Below are 15,758 nucleotides of genomic sequence, written 5' to 3'. Positions count from 1 at the left end.
CTGCACTGTATGATGAGAGATGTGTCTGCTGACAGGCACGCGCTCTGCTGCACTGTATGATGGGAGATGTGTCTGCTGACAGGCACGCGCTCTGCTGCACTGTATGATGGGAGATGTGTCTGCTGACAGGCACGCTCTCTGCTGCACTGTATGATGGAAGATGTGTCTGCTGACAGGCACGCGCTCTGCTGCACTGTATGATGGGAGATGTGTCTGCTGACAGGCACACGCTCTGCTGCACTGTATGATGGGAGATGTGTCTGCTGACAGGCACGCGCTCTGCTGCACTGTATGATGGGAGATGTGTCTGCTGAGTGACAGAGACCATAGCGAGTACAGGAAGTGACATCACTCGGCTGTACCCCTGAACTAGGGATGATCAAAGAGATGCAGATTCTCCACAGTCAGATCATGTGTCACATATCTCACTTGATACATTTAAAGAGACACTGAAGCGAGACTAAATCTCGCTTCAGCTCTCATATATAGCAGGGGCACGTGTGCCCCTGCTAAAACGCCGCTATCCCGCCGCACAACGGGGGTCCCTTCACCCCCAACCCACCCCCCGCAAAAGTTGGTCGCAAAGTTGGTCGTGTACTTTGCTTCCTGGAGGCAAGGGCTAACGGCTGCAGCCCTGCCTCCCAGCGCGTCTATCAGACGCGCATCGCCGCCTCTCCCCCGCCCCTCTCAGTGAAGGAAGACTGAGAGGGGCGGGGGAGAGGCGGAGATACGCGCTGACAGACGCGCAAGGGGCAGGGCTGCGGCGGTTAGCCCTGCCCCAATGCGGAAGCGCTCCCCCGCATTACGGAGGGGATTTGGGGGGACAGGGACCCCCGTTAAGCCGCGGGATAGCTGCGTTTTAGCAGGGGCACAAGTGCCCCTGCTATATATGAGGTCTGAAGCGAGATCTATTCTCGCTTCAGACTCTCTTTAAGTAAACACAAGATAACATTATCTACAACTTTGGATGCGTCCACATTTCTCTGCACTTATTTCCAGCCCTGTGTGTAACCCTTTGAATGCTGTTTTAGTAAAAAAAAAAAATGCTGGTTGTATAATATATGCTGTAAATCATTTTTTAGAGCAAAGAAGAAATGCTGGGTTTCATTCCGCTATAAAGCCAGGTTTAAATGAATAGGTCCATTGTCAAGCTGCATATATTTGCATACAAATTTCGATAAACTCAGAGGAATTTGCATCTGTTTGATCATCACTACTCTGAACTGCAGATAAGCTGAGAGGGACAGACAGAGGCAATTCTGCAGAGCAGTTATCTAGAACCCCAATCCTTGAGGGCCTTGGTCCTCACACATTGGTGGGTCTGAATCGGGAAAGGCGTGGTTCATCAAGCAGAACCCATTTCTCCATTTCCCAGTCCATCCTAAGCACTGGCATGGATCTGGCCCTCAAGGATTGGAGTTGGACACTGTAGAGGCAGGAGACATATGGCTGCCTGACATATTTATGGAATTAGTGGACACGTTTAGTTTCTTGACCATAGTTCTGCTCTTAGCGTGAAGGCAATGAAGAGAGAGGCGTTACCAGCTTGTAGGCCATCTCATATCCGTCTGGATTCATGGAAGGCAGGAGGTGGATGCGGGTTTCCGTCACCAGTCTCACTACTCTGGGATTCTTGTTTTTGTACTCTTGGCACAGGTATTCCATGAGGTTCAGCATCAGCTCCCGACCCACGACCTCGTTCCCGTGCATGCCGGCCACGTAACGGAACTCTGGCTCGCCTGTAAGGGGACACGGGGCGTTTATTAAAAGATGCAAGATCCTGGCAAAGCCCAGTAAATAATACCATGAAAGGCTACTAGGGAGAAGACTCTTTTAGCTTATCACATTGTTAGTGGGTGTGTTTATAGATAACAGCAGCTTGTACTGTCCATTTTTTCATGCCTGCCAGCAGTAAAAGTGATGACCTGCAGGCTCACAGCGAATATCAATCATTTCTTAAACTATCTTCTATTTTTTTACTTCTCGCTTTGCAATGTCTTGATTTAGTGTTTTCCCCCTACTACTTTTGGTAAAGTTCCTCTATAAACTTTGACATTGCGTGCAAATTTCTATAGATTTGAATCCAAGCCAATCACATCACGTCGCTGTTGGTTGATTGCCAGGTTATTGGCTGGACACTGCTGGGTAGGGTTAGCTTGTTTTGGAAGGGGGAAGTTTGTACAGTATATAAGGTGTGGTTTGATCGCTCTGGCTGGACTGTGCCATGTTTCCTCACCCAGCTCGTGCTGTCCTGGGTTGTCGGAGATCTCCATGACGTACATCTTCAGGCCCAGGTAGCTCTTGCCGATGCTGTAGACCCGCGTGATGTCCGGACAGGCCTCGTTCACCCGCTTCATCAGCTGGAAGAGCGACAACAAGATCGGGGAATGCAGAGGAGCAGCACAAAACAACATGACGACGATTATACAGTGAGAAAAGTCACAGAAACCTAAAATTATCAACCAAATGAAAAGCCAGATAACACAGCCTCAATATCTTTCAAAATAAGAGAGACATTGGAGGGGAAGAGGAAAAGGTCGGCACTGCAAAGGATTCACATCTGTTCTTTGTACAGGACTTGCGGGGCTGTAGTGAGTTAAACTCTTATGGCGCACTCAGCGTGCTCTGACTGGGGTAGGTAGACGTCAGATAGATGCAATAAGGATACAAAGTCGGCACTGCTGTTGGTGTGTTTATTGCCAGATGGTGCTTACATCATATTGCGTGCAAGATATAAGAAAAACACATACCGTGCAAAAGAGGCTTGTAGCTGTGAGCTGGTGGTGGGCGCTGGGTGCAGGAATAGCCTGACGGCCGTTTCGCGCTGTCTAGGCGCTTCTACGGAGGCTGTATGTTGGGGGTAGACTGACCGGGTAGAAATACCCTCTGTCACGGCGTTCGGCGGGCTTCCGCCTTCTGGTGCCGCCCCTATTCTTCCCCTTCAGCCAATCAGGTAATGGAGCGCATCTGCGCTTCATGATCGGCTTCCGTGGGGAAGGGAGGAACTAGATTACTGGTGCCAGAGCGGACCATACTTATTAGATGGACGCTGGAGCTATTGCTCCTATATGGCAACCTGTAGATGGTTAGGCGCCATCTTGTGGCCAGGGACTAAACTGCAGATAAAAATACACATAGAAAAATGTAGTTTAAAAATATTGAACAATTGGACTGGTTCACATTGAACCAGATATTGTGCAAAAGTGCAAACTGTTGTGCTTATGCTTATTCTGTGCCATTATCTTGTGTCTCTCTAAAATAAGTGACATGGGAATCAATATGTGGCCAAATGGTACCAAACCATGTGGGTTAAAACGCTGAGTGCGCCATAAGAGTTTAACTCACTACAGCCCCGCAAGTCCTGTACAAAGAACAGATGTGAATCCTTTGCAGTGCCGACCTTTTCCTCTTCCCCTCCAATGTCTCTCTTATGAATGATTCTGTGTCTATAGTCAGAGCACGCAACATGACCACATCTGCAGCCTCTAATACTGAGGTACATACTGGATCTGAGGAAGATACCACAGACAGTGAAACCGAATTAGAAGGAGCAGCAGTTGCCAGTGGCAGAAGTGATGTTAAAGACTTTTTCAAAAATCGGGCAGTGACTAGCACTTCGAGCATAACGGTGGGCGCCAGGGTAGCGGAAACTACTCTGGAGAGGCTAAGTGATAAGGAGGTTAAGCTGTTTTGGACACTGACAACCTTGCAACAATACAAAGATGATAAAATCACAGCAAGAGGCTTTAGAAGGTATGTAGAGCCGTCAGAATACCAGGACGATGAGGAGTTTGTTAATAAATGGAAAACAGCTTATCTCGAATTAGCGGCAAAGCTGCAAGACATCGTCCTTGAACGCACTATACAAGAGCATACGAAAACACTCAAAGAAATTGAAAATACTAAACGTAGATACCAGGAATTGGTGGAACGCACTCGATACTCTAAGACTCTGAAAAGGATCGATCGCAAATTGACTGTGGTCCAAGACACCATCAAGGAACGCAAATTACGCAAATTCCAGAGAGACAGAGACGATTACCGCCAAAAGAAATACTTTTCCTGGCAACAAGCTGGCAAGCCGAGAACCCCAAGAAAGGGGAAAGGGCATTGGACAACAGACACAGATTCCAGTGACGAGGAAAAGAAAAACGGTAACACTCCCTCTGATAATCCTTCTGGAAAATCAGGATCAGACCAGCGGCTACACCCTTTAGGCGGAGCACAAGGAGGGGGAGAGGGAAATCCAAGGCAAAAAAGGAAAGGACGACACCTACAGTGGGAAGACAAGAGATACCCCAAGAACCCAAAGTGGAAAAGGAACTAGATCTAGCTACACCATCTAAGTGCGAGTCTCTGGAAGTCCTTAACTTATCGAATGTGACACTCCCCGATGGAGTAGAAGATCTGTTACAAAAGGGCCTTAATTATAGTCTTGCCACCGACTTTGACTACGCAAAGTTTAAAATTGATTTGTACAAAAATATCAGACGCCTCAACATAAAGCTACATTTTCTGAAAAAGGAACACTCAGCCAATCAACCAAACGTTATGCGCTGGGGCAATGCCAAAGTTGGCCCACTAGGCTTCAGCCCAAGGATTGAATGGACTGTTCAAGACCAGCAAAACCTCGACATTTTAAGGGAATTGGAATTACAAACCAATGTAGAGGAACAAAAAATGGAGATGGGCTTTAAACCCTGCAGATCTACAGCTCCTTTCCATGTTCAGCCAGGTTCCAGTTTAGATATTTTCCAAAAAGTGGTAGAGAGGGAATTGAAGGCACAAATTTACCCCAAGGTAGATAAAAACCTATCAGTAAAAGAAACACGAGCCCTCAAATGGTTACAGAATCGTACCGACCTACAAATACGTAGAGCAGACAAAGGAGGGGCCATCGTGGTATTATCAGTAGAGCAATATCAGAATGAGGCAATGAGACAGTTACAAGATACCACGACATACCAACGCCTTCCAGGAGATCCCACTATCCGCTACCAGAATTTACTGAGAACCTTGTTACGCAAAGGAACTGAGCAGGGTATTATTACATCTAAATTAGCTAACGACCTTTTGCCCAGCCATCCCATTAAGCCCATCTGGTACCACATACCTAAGGTGCACAAGTCCCAGACCAATCCCCCGGGCCGACCCATCGTGTCAGGGATGGGCTCGGTCACGGAGAGGTTGTCCAGATACCTGGACCACGTCTTGAGGCCATTGCTCGACCATATCCCCTCCCACTTGGTAGACACCTCAGATGTCCTAAGGGGAGTTGAGGGTTATTCATGGCATGAAGGTGACCTCTTGGCAACAATAGACGTGGAAAGCCTCTATAGTAGAATTCCACACAGACTGGGTCTAGAGGCAATCAGGAAATTCCTCGATCGTACAGATAAAAATGATCACTTCAAGGACTTCATATGTGAATGTCTCGAATTCGTGCTGACGCACAACTCGTTCGTTTTTGATGGAAAATGGTATTGGCAGGTCTCGGGAACTGCAATGGGGACAGCAGTCTCCTGCACATATGCGAACCTTTTCCTTGCCTGGTGGGAGGAGGAATACATCCATTCCCCTCGTAATCCCTACAGAAGCATGCTCGGGGCGTGGTCCAGGTATGTGGATGACGTGCTGGTATTTTGGTCTGGGACTCGTGCCACCTTTGACAATTTTGTGCATTATATTAATGCAAATGAAGTAAATATGGCCTTCACAGCAAATATAGCACAGGATAAGGTGGCCTTTCTGGATCTAGAACTAGTGATCAGGGAAGGGAAACTAATACCTATGGGATTTCGTAAGGAAACCGCATCAAATGCCCTACTTCATAGCAATAGCTTTCACCCAGAGCACGTGACCCGCACACTTCCTTATGCCCAGTTCCTCCGATTACGTCGTAACAACGCACTCGACGACGATTTTCGTCGACAGTCGGAGGACCTGGGCAAGAGGCTCTTGGCAAGAGGCTATAAAGCCGAATCCATCCAACAGGCCTTCCTGAAAGCTAATTCCAAAGAAAGAAAAACCCTACTGGAAAACAAGCAAAAAGGCCTAACTGAGGCCTCAAAGAGGATACCAATGTCCTTCGACTTCACAGGAATGACAAATCAAATTAAAACAACCATGATTAGGAATTGGGATATTCTATTAAGAGACCCTATCCTGAAACCCTTAGTAGCTGAAGGACCCCTGTTTTCTTTCAGGCGAGCCCCTACGATAGGATCAAAAGTCAGCAAAAGTGAATTTAATACCCCACATAGAGACAACTGGTTGGAACGATCGAAACCTCATGGGAACCATAAATGCGGCCATTGTATATCGTGTAATCAGATGAATGTAGGAGACAGCTTTCAGTTAGGGCCCACACGACGCAAAGTTAATGCGTTCTTTACATGTCAGACAGAATACGTCGTGTACGCTATATGGTGTCCCTGCGGTCGTTTCTATGTGGAAGAAACCACAAGATCAATTAACAGACGTTTTAGAGAACACTTTAACTCTATTAAATCTGGCCATGGCTCACCCAGATTAATCAAGCACATAAGAGAAGCGCATAATGGTGATCCCTCAGTATTAACTTTTGCAGGCATCATCCACGTCCCTCCACTGAGAAGAGGAGGTGATCGGGAGAAGAAGCTCAAAAGAGAGGAGATTATATTGATTATCAGGACTGAAGCTATGGGCCCAATGGGTCTCAATGATTATGCGGATTTTGCATGTTTTTTAGATCCCTAAATGTGAACATTCACATTATGTGTTTAATTCAGATTAGAAGGCTGCTTGGAGCCACCCCATTCCTCATATCTTTTGTATTGCACCCCTGTATGAATTTGTATCTAGTCGGTCATTCTGAAATACCCTAGTCAGTATATTTGCAGCGCCCCTCCTATCCCTTATTCCTCCCCTTTTTATCATGACTCATTATATGACCACAAGATGGCGCCTAACCATCTACAGGTTGCCATATAGGAGCAATAGCTCCAGCGTCCATCTAATAAGTATGGTCCGCTCTGGCACCAGTAATCTAGTTCCTCCCTTCCCCACGGAAGCCGATCATGAAGCGCAGATGCGCTCCATTACCTGATTGGCTGAAGGGGAAGAATAGGGGCGGCACCAGAAGGCGGAAGCCCGCCAAACGCCGTGACAGAGGGTATTTCTACCCGGTCAGTCTACCCCCAACATACAGCCTCCGTAGAAGCGCCTAGACAGCGCGAAACGGCCGTCAGGCTATTCCTGCACCCAGCGCCCACCACCAGCTCACAGCTACAAGCCTCTTTTGCACGGTATGTGTTTTTCTTATATCTTGCACGCAATATGATGTAAGCACCATCTGGCAATAAACACACCAACAGCAGTGCCGACTTTGTATCCTTATTGCATCTATCTTTCAAAATAAGAAACAAATCAATGATATAATCATACAAAAACATACCGATCTCAAAGTAAAGGCAAGATAAATAGAAAAACACTATTCAAACAAAGCACACAACAAATCAAAGCTATATTAAAGAGTTAAGGCCCATACACACGTTGGATTTTCCCGAACGACGGGTCGTTTGAACGTCCCGCCGTTCAGTCGTCCGCATGCCAAATCGGGCGTGTGTACAGTCCGTCGTTCGGGTGATAAGACTGATTTTGAGCGATCCCTAAAGTCATGGTAGTCTATAGCAACGCAGGGATTTAAAAAATATTGGCGTTTAACAATACGCTTCCGTGCACTTCCGCATACCCGAAGCAGGAAGTGACGGCAAGCGAACGTCACTTCCTGCTTGGCTGCCAGACAGCAGACGCCGCGTACTAACGCTGTGTTCCCCAGGGACGGATCTAGGGGGGGGCAAGCGGGTCTCTTGCCCCAGGCGCAGTTTGTTGAATTCTTAAAAAGGCAGCAAAATTTGGATGGGGAATGGCAGTTTAGGCGCCAAAACCTGATCTTGCCCCAGGCGCAACTTGGGGCAACTTGGTCTAGATCCGTCCCTGGTGTTCCCTGAAGTCCTGTTTCTGGCGGTGCGGCGGGCACGGCACACTGCATCGCTGCTGCCACTTTGCAGTGTGAAACCGACCTAAAGGTAATTGGGGTCTGTCCTGGGATGAGTTCATGGATAGGGTCGCTCTATGATGGATCCTCTGCCCTGGAAAGGGTAAATGGGGTACAATCAGAGGTGTTTGATCTGGGAAATGGCACGAGGCAGGGCTGTCCGGTCTCCCCCCTGATGATCATTTTGGCTTTGGATCCCTTCTTGAGGAGAATTAGGTTAGATAAGAATGTAAGGAGTTTTAATGTGGGAAACAAAGAGTATAAATGATCAGCTTTCTGATTGGCTGCATCAGGTGTGAATGAGCTCTGTGATTGGCTGCTGCCAGTGTGAATGCTGGGTGATCGGTGTCCGTCTCCGATTGGCTGCGGCCAGTGTGAATGAGCTCTCTGATTGGCTGCAGTAGGACTAGGAGTAAATGAACTTTCTGATTGGCTGCTGCCGGTGTGAATGCTGGCCGATCGGTGCCCGTCTCTGATTTGGCTGCAGCCTGTGAGAGTGAGCTCTCTGATTGGCTGCTGCCGGTGTGAATGCTGGGCGATCGGTGCCCGTCTCTCATTTGGCTGCAGCTGGTGTGAGTGAGCTCTCTAATTGGCTGCTGCTGGTGTGAATGGTGGGCGATCAGTGCCCGTCTCTTATTAGCTGAAGCCTGTGTGAGTGAGCTCTCTGATTGGCTGCTGCCAGTGTTAATACTGGACGATCGGTGCTGTCTCTGATTGGCTGCAGCCGGTGTGAGTGAGCTGTGAATGGTGGCTGATCCTAGCCTCGGTCCCCGTCTCTGTAGAGCGTCTCCAGTCATTACCTTCCTCATCTCCTTATAGTTGTGGTGTTTGAACTCCAGCTTGTCTGTGGGCTGCGGCTGCTGGTGCTCCCACATGAACACTGTGTTGGGGTCTGTGGAGAGAAACCACAAGTTCACAGGCTGCTGACAGAGAGTCCTCCCCTGCCTGTGGTCAGCAATGTGCCAGGAAGCCTGCAGCATGGCCGTGACTGAGCTGCCTGGTGACCCGTGCCGGACCCCGCCCCCCCACCAGCCAGAGAGCCTGCAGCATGGCCGTGACTGAGCTACCCAGTGCCCTGTGCAGGACCCCGCCCCCTCACCAGCCAGAGAGCCTGCAGCATGGCCGTGACTGAGCTGCCTGGTGACCCGTGCAGGACCCCGCCCCCCCCACCAGCCAGAGAGCCTGCAGCATGGCCGTGCCTGAGCTGCCTGGTGACCCGTGCAGGACCCCGCCCCCTCTCCAGCTGTGCAAGACCACACCCCCTCACCAGCCAGAGAGCCTGCAGCATGGCTGTGCCTGAGCTACCCAGTGCCCCGTGCAGGACCCCGCCCCCTCACCAGCCAGAGAGCCTGCAGCATGGCTGTGCCTGAGCTACCCAGTGCCCCGTGCAGGACCACACCCCCTCACCAGCCAGAGAGCCTGCAGCATGGCCTGCCTGAGCTACCCAGTGCCCCATGCAGGACCCCGCCCCCTCACCAGCCAGAGAGCCTGCAGCATGGCCGTACCTGAGCTGCCCAGTGCCCCATGCAGGACCCCGCCCCCTCACCAGCCAGAGAGCCTGCAGCATGGCCGTACCTGAGCTGCCCAGTGCCCCATGCAGGACCCCGCCCCCTCACCAGCCAGAGAGCCTGCAGCATGGGCGTGCCTGAGCTACCCAGTGCCCCATGCAGGACCCCGCCCCCTCACCAGCCAGAGAGCCTGCAGCATGGCCGTACATGAGCTGCCCAGTGCCCCGTGCAGGACCCCGCCCCCTCACCAGCCAGAGAGCCTGCAGCATGGCCGCGCCTGAGCTACCCAAAGCCCCGTGCAGGACCCCGCCCTCTCACCAGCCAGAGAGCCTGCAGCATGGGCGTGCCTGAGCTACCCAGTGCCCTGTGCAGGACCCCGCCCCCTCTCCAGCCAGAGAGCCTGCAGCATGGCCGCGCCTGAGCTACAAAGTGCCCCATGCAGGACCCCGCCCCCTCACCAGCCAGAGAGCCTGCAGCATGGCCGCGCCTGAGCTGCCCAGTGCCCCGTGCAGGACCACACCCCCTCACCAGCCAGAGAGCCTGCCGCATGGCCGTGCCTGAGCTGCCTGGTGACCCGTGCAGGACCCCTCCCCCTCTCCAGCTAGAGAGCCTGCAGCATGGCTGTACCTGAGCTGCCCAGTGCCCCATGCAGGACCCCGCCCCCTCACCAGCCAGAGAGCCTGCAGCATGGCCGCGCCTGAGCTGCCCAGTGCCCCGTGCAGGACCCCACCCCCTCACCAGCCAGAGAGCCTGCAGCATGGCCGCGCCTGAGCTGCCCAGTGCCCCGTGCAGGACCCCACCCCCTCACCAGCCAGAGAGCCTGCAGCATGGCTGTACCTGAGCTGCCCAGTGCCCCGTGCAGGACCCCACCCCCTCACCAGCCAGAGAGCCTGCAGCATGGCCATGCCTGAGCTGCCCAGTGCCCCGTGCAGGACCCCACCCCCTCACCAGCCAGAGAGCCTGCAGCATGGCCGCGCCTGAGCTGCCCAGTGCCCCGTGCAGGACCCCGCCCCCTCACCAGCCAGAGAGCCTGCAGCATGGCCGCGCCTGAGCTGCCCAGTGCCCCGTGCAGGACCCCGCCCCCTCACCAGCCAGAGAGCCTGCAGCATGGCCGCGCCTGAGCTGCCCAGTGCCCCGTGCAGGACCCCGCCCCCTCACCAGCCAGATAGCCTGCAGCATGGCCGTACCTGAGCTACCCAAAGCCCCGTGCAGGACCCCGCCCCCTCACCAGACAGAGAGCCTGCAGCATGGCCGTGCCTGAGCTGCCCAGTGCCCCGTGCAGGACCCCACCCCCTCACCAGCCAGAGAGCCTGCAGCATGGCCGTACCTGAGCTACCCAGTGCCCCGTGCAGGACCCCACCCCCTCACCAGCCAGAGAGCCTGCAGCATGGCTGTACCTGAGCTGCCCAGTGCCCTATGCAGGACCACACCCCCTCACCAGCCAGAGAGCCTGCAGCATGGCCGTACCTGAGCTACCCAGTGCCCCGTGCAGGACCCCACCCCCTCACCAGCCAGAGAGCCTGCAGCATGGCTGTACCTGAGCTGCCCAGTGCCCCGTGCAGGACCACACCCCCTCACCAGCCAGAGAGCCTGCAGCATGGCCGCGCCTGAGCTGCCCAGTGCCCCGTGCAGGACCACACCCCCTCACCAGCCAGAGAGCCTGCAGCATGGCCGCGCCTGAGCTGCCTGGTGACCCGTGCAGGACCCCGCCCCCTCACCAGCCAGATAGCCTGCAGCATGGCTGTACCTGAGCTGCCCAGTGCCCCATGCAGGACCCCGCCCCCTCACCAGCCAGAGAGCCTGCAGCATGGCCGTACCTGAGCTACCCAGTGCCCCGTGCAGGACCCCACCCCCTCACCAGCCAGAGAGCCTGCCGCATGGCTGTACCTGAGCTGCCTAGTGCCCCATGCAGGACCCCGCCCCCTCACCAGCCAGAGAGCCTGCAGCATGGCCGTACCTGAGCTACCCAGTGCCCCATGCAGGACCTCGCCCCCTCACCAGCCAGAGAGCCTGCAGCATGGCCGTGCCTGAGCTGCCCAGTGCCTCATGCAGGACCCCGCCCCCTCACCAGCCAGAGAGCCTGCAGCATGGCCGTGCCTGAGCTGCCCAGTGCCCCATGCAGGACCCCACCCCCTCACCAGCCAGAGAGCCTGCAGCATGGCCGTACCTGAGCTGCCCAGTGCCCCATGCAGGACCCCACCCCCTCACCAGCCAGAGAGCCTGCAGCATGGCCTACCTGAGCTGCCCAGTGCCCCATGCAGGACCCCGCTCCCTCACCAGCCAGAGAGCCTGCAGCATGGCCGTACATGAGCTGCCCAGTGCCCCATGCAGGACCCCACCCCCTCACCAGCCAGAGAGCCTGCAGCATGGCCGCGCCTGAGCTACCGAAAGCCCCGTGCAGGACCCCGCCCCCTCACCAGCCAGAGAGCCTGCAGCATGGCCGTACATGAGCTGCCCAGTGCCCCATGCAGGACCACACCCCCTCACCAGCCAGAGAGCCTGCAGCATGGCCGCGCCTGAGCTGCCCAGTGCCCCGTGCAGGACCACACCCCCTCACCAGCCAGAGAGCCTGCAGCATGGCCGCGCCTGAGCTGCCTGGTGACCCGTGCAGGACCCCGCCCCCTCACCAGCCAGATAGCCTGCAGCATGGCTGTACCTGAGCTGCCCAGTGCCCCATGCAGGACCCCGCCCCCTCACCAGCCAGAGAGCCTGCAGCATGGCCGTACCTGAGCTACCCAGTGCCCCGTGCAGGACCCCACCCCCTCACCAGCCAGAGAGCCTGCCGCATGGCTGTACCTGAGCTGCCTAGTGCCCCATGCAGGACCCCGCCCCCTCACCAGCCAGAGAGCCTGCAGCATGGCCGTACCTGAGCTACCCAGTGCCCCGTGCAGGACCCCACCCCCTCACCAGCCAGAGAGCCTGCCGCATGGCTGTACCTGAGCTGCCTAGTGCCCCATGCAGGACCCCGCCCCCTCACCAGCCAGAGAGCCTGCAGCATGGCCGTACCTGAGCTACCCAGTGCCCCATGCAGGACCTCGCCCCCTCACCAGCCAGAGAGCCTGCAGCATGGCCGTGCCTGAGCTGCCCAGTGCCTCATGCAGGACCCCGCCCCCTCACCAGCCAGAGAACCTGCAGCATGGCCGTGCCTGAGCTGCCCAGTGCCCCATGCAGGACCCCGCTCCCTCACCAGCCAGAGAGCCTGCAGCATGGCCGTACCTGAGCTGCCCAGTGCCCCATGCAGGACCCCACCCCCTCACCAGCCGGAGAGCCTGCAGCATGGCCTACCTGAGCTGCCCAGTGCCCCATGCAGGACCCCGCTCCCTCACCAGCCAGAGAGCCTGCAGCATGGCCGTACATGAGCTGCCCAGTGCCCCATGCAGGACCCCACCCCCTCACCAGCCAGAGAGCCTGCAGCATGGCCGCGCCTGAGCTACCCAAAGCCCCGTGCAGGACCCCGCCCCCTCACCAGCCAGAGAGCCTGCAGCATGGCCGTACATGAGCTGCCCAGTGCCCCATGCAGGACCCCACCCCCTCACCAGCCAGAGAGCCTGCAGCATGGCCATGCCTGAGCTGCCGGGTGACCCTCACTAGATAATCTGTGTCACACCTATCCCACCCACACCGCTCACACACACACCCGGTAGAATATAGTACAAGTGACAAATGAGAGGATACACTACAGGGGACGCAGCAATGATGGGATACACCACACGGAACACTGGAATGATGGAATACAACGGCCTCAATCATAGCTCCCAACTGTCCCTTTTTTGGAGGGACAGTCCCTCTTTGGGAGCCCTGTCCCCCTGTCCCTCTTTCCTCCTCATTAGTCCCTCTTTCAGGACTTTGTCCCTCTTTCTATGTACATATATATATTTCTCTACTAAAAAGTGTGTTTGATTGACTAATTTAAAAATGTTAAAATGAAGGAAAGTGAACCAGGAGATAAAGGACCAGTGTGGTTTGAATTATAAAACAACATATTTTTCTTATGATATTTTTATCGAATGTGTGACTAGGGGTGTGATGGGGGCGTGATCAGGGGTGTGGCATGGGCATGGCTTAAGTGTCCCTCTTTCTCATCTCAAAAAGTTTGGAGGTATGGCCTCAATTCACTAAGCTTTATCAAACACTTTATCGAACGTTTGATCATTTACCTCATGGGTAAAATCTAATTTTGAATTCACTAAGGGCTGGTTCAGACGGACGTTTGGAGGCGTCGCGTTCGTTGGCGTTGCGTTCGTGATGCGTTCAGGCTTTCAGCAGCGTTCGCATTGCGTTCGGATGCGGTCGCGTTTTTTCTTCCCCTAGGGGGACATTACCCGTCGTGGTTAACCGCCCCTGGAAGCAACATGTAGCTTCCAGGGGCTCCTTGAACGCCAGTGAAAATCGGGACCCGAACGCCGCGTTTGTGCAAACGCGCATAAAAGCTTGGTACAAACGCACCCATTCACTTGAATGGGAGCGTTTAACGCCAAGCCCCGAACGCTGGCAGTAAACGCTCTGCAAACGTCCGTCTGAACCAGCCCTAAGGCGTTATAGATTTAGGTCGCATTCACAGTGGGACGTTATGCAGTGCATTCCCTCTTAACACACACACATTGCTACTTTAACGTTGCATTAAAACGCAACTGTGAATACAGCCTTATTGAACGTTTTATCGATAAAACATTCGATAAATATACAACACCTTAGTAAATTCAAAATTAGATTTCACCCATGAGGTAAATTATCAAACATTCGATAAAGTGTTTGATAAAGCGTGAATTGAGGCCAATATAGGAGCCACTACAGGGGACACTGAAATGCACCACAGGGGACAAAAGGAAGTATGGGATACACCACAGGAGGCACTGGAATGCCGTGATACACTACAGGAGCTGCTACAATACTGGAATATACTAGGGAGAAGCTGGAAAGTTGGGATACACTGCAGGGGACAAAGGAATAAGGGACACACTGCAGGTGATGTTGGAATGAGGGGATACATAACAGGGGTTACTGGAACCATGGGATACACTACAGGGGACACTATAACACTGGAATATACTACAGGGGACACCTGAAAGCTGGGATACACTTCAGAGGATACTGGAATTAGACAGGGGACACTGGAATGTTAGGATATAGAGATTCATATACTGTATCTGCTGCCACCTACAGTATTATAGAACAAAGCTGAGTTACATGGAATGATGGAATACACCACAGGGGATGCTGAAATGATGGATACACTATGCCCCTCACGGCTCTGAACCCACATGCATGCAGAGGCTGCTGCTCATTACTTTGTGTTCCACAGGGCGGAGCCTTGACATGCTTGGGGATGCTGGCTCTGCGTACGCACTGTCTGTATAATCACTCCCCTCTCACTTACAGCTGAGAGCCCAGCAAGGCACCTTTCACAATTATACATTCAGAGCTACTGAGCAGTGATGTGAGGGAGACACCAGAGTTATCCCAGGTATGTCATACAGGTTGTTATAACACACATAGAGATGACTTGATAAGCATTGTATTTTCCTCTGTAGTAACATGAATAATCCCCAGTGCTGCCTACCTGGCAGAGGGCATCCCAGGATCTCCGCTCGCAGGCAGATGGTGCCATTTTCAAACCAGGTCTGAGGATTGATCCGAATGTATCGTCCGACCATCGGGGCCGGGAGTTTGTTCAGCACCGGAGTTTCCGGGTCTTTGTTGGCTTTAAAAATCTGAAAAGCAGCAAAATACATAGATATAAAATATGTATCTGTTGTCAGCATGGTTAAAGAGGACCTGTAGCAAAAATAACGTAATGAATACAAAAAACTTATTTTTTTACAATATCCATTTATAGATTATTTAGTCAGCGTTTGCCCATTGTAAACTCTTTCCTCTCCCTGATTTACATTCTTATATTTATCACTGGTGGTGACATCTTTAGTCCTGCCAGGTGCAGCTCCGAATTCCAAAGCCAGTAGAAAATATACCTGGTTTCCCAGAAATTTTAGAGTGGGGGATTCTGCATAGCTAAACAGCCTAGGCTAAGCATCACTTTGAGGGCGGGGCTACATGCCAATATACAGCAATACATTGCTAGGGGAATAGTTTCTGGTGCTGAAACCAGGAAAATTAAATTGGGTATCCTGGATAATTTACAGAATTCTGCTATATGTCACTACAAGGCCTCTTTAAAGCGGATCTGAGATGAAAAACTAACTATAAGGGCTCTT

At 53.1% G+C, this 15,758-nt stretch overlaps 1 protein-coding gene across 1 annotated transcript in view; it reads right to left on the bottom strand.

Moving 5' to 3' along the window:
* The window catches only part of LOC137562461 (probable carboxypeptidase X1), a 114,239-nt gene that overhangs the window by 18,424 nt on the left and 80,057 nt on the right, over nucleotides 1-15,758 (bottom strand). Inside the window, exons 6-9 of the mRNA XM_068273827.1 lie at nucleotides 15,107-15,257; nucleotides 8,839-8,930; nucleotides 2,237-2,360; nucleotides 1,543-1,739 (exon numbers count right to left, since the gene is read on the bottom strand). Of these exons, the coding sequence (XP_068129928.1) occupies nucleotides 1,543-1,739; nucleotides 2,237-2,360; nucleotides 8,839-8,930; nucleotides 15,107-15,257 (564 nt within the window). The remainder of the gene's footprint in view (nucleotides 1-1,542; nucleotides 1,740-2,236; nucleotides 2,361-8,838; nucleotides 8,931-15,106; nucleotides 15,258-15,758) is intronic.

This window comes from Hyperolius riggenbachi, chromosome 1, assembly GCF_040937935.1.
Source record: "Hyperolius riggenbachi isolate aHypRig1 chromosome 1, aHypRig1.pri, whole genome shotgun sequence".
In the NCBI taxonomy this organism is placed as follows: domain Eukaryota; kingdom Metazoa; phylum Chordata; class Amphibia; order Anura; family Hyperoliidae; genus Hyperolius; species Hyperolius riggenbachi.
The sequence above is the reverse complement of the archived record's forward strand: the minus strand, read 5'-3'. Positions and strand labels throughout refer to the sequence as shown.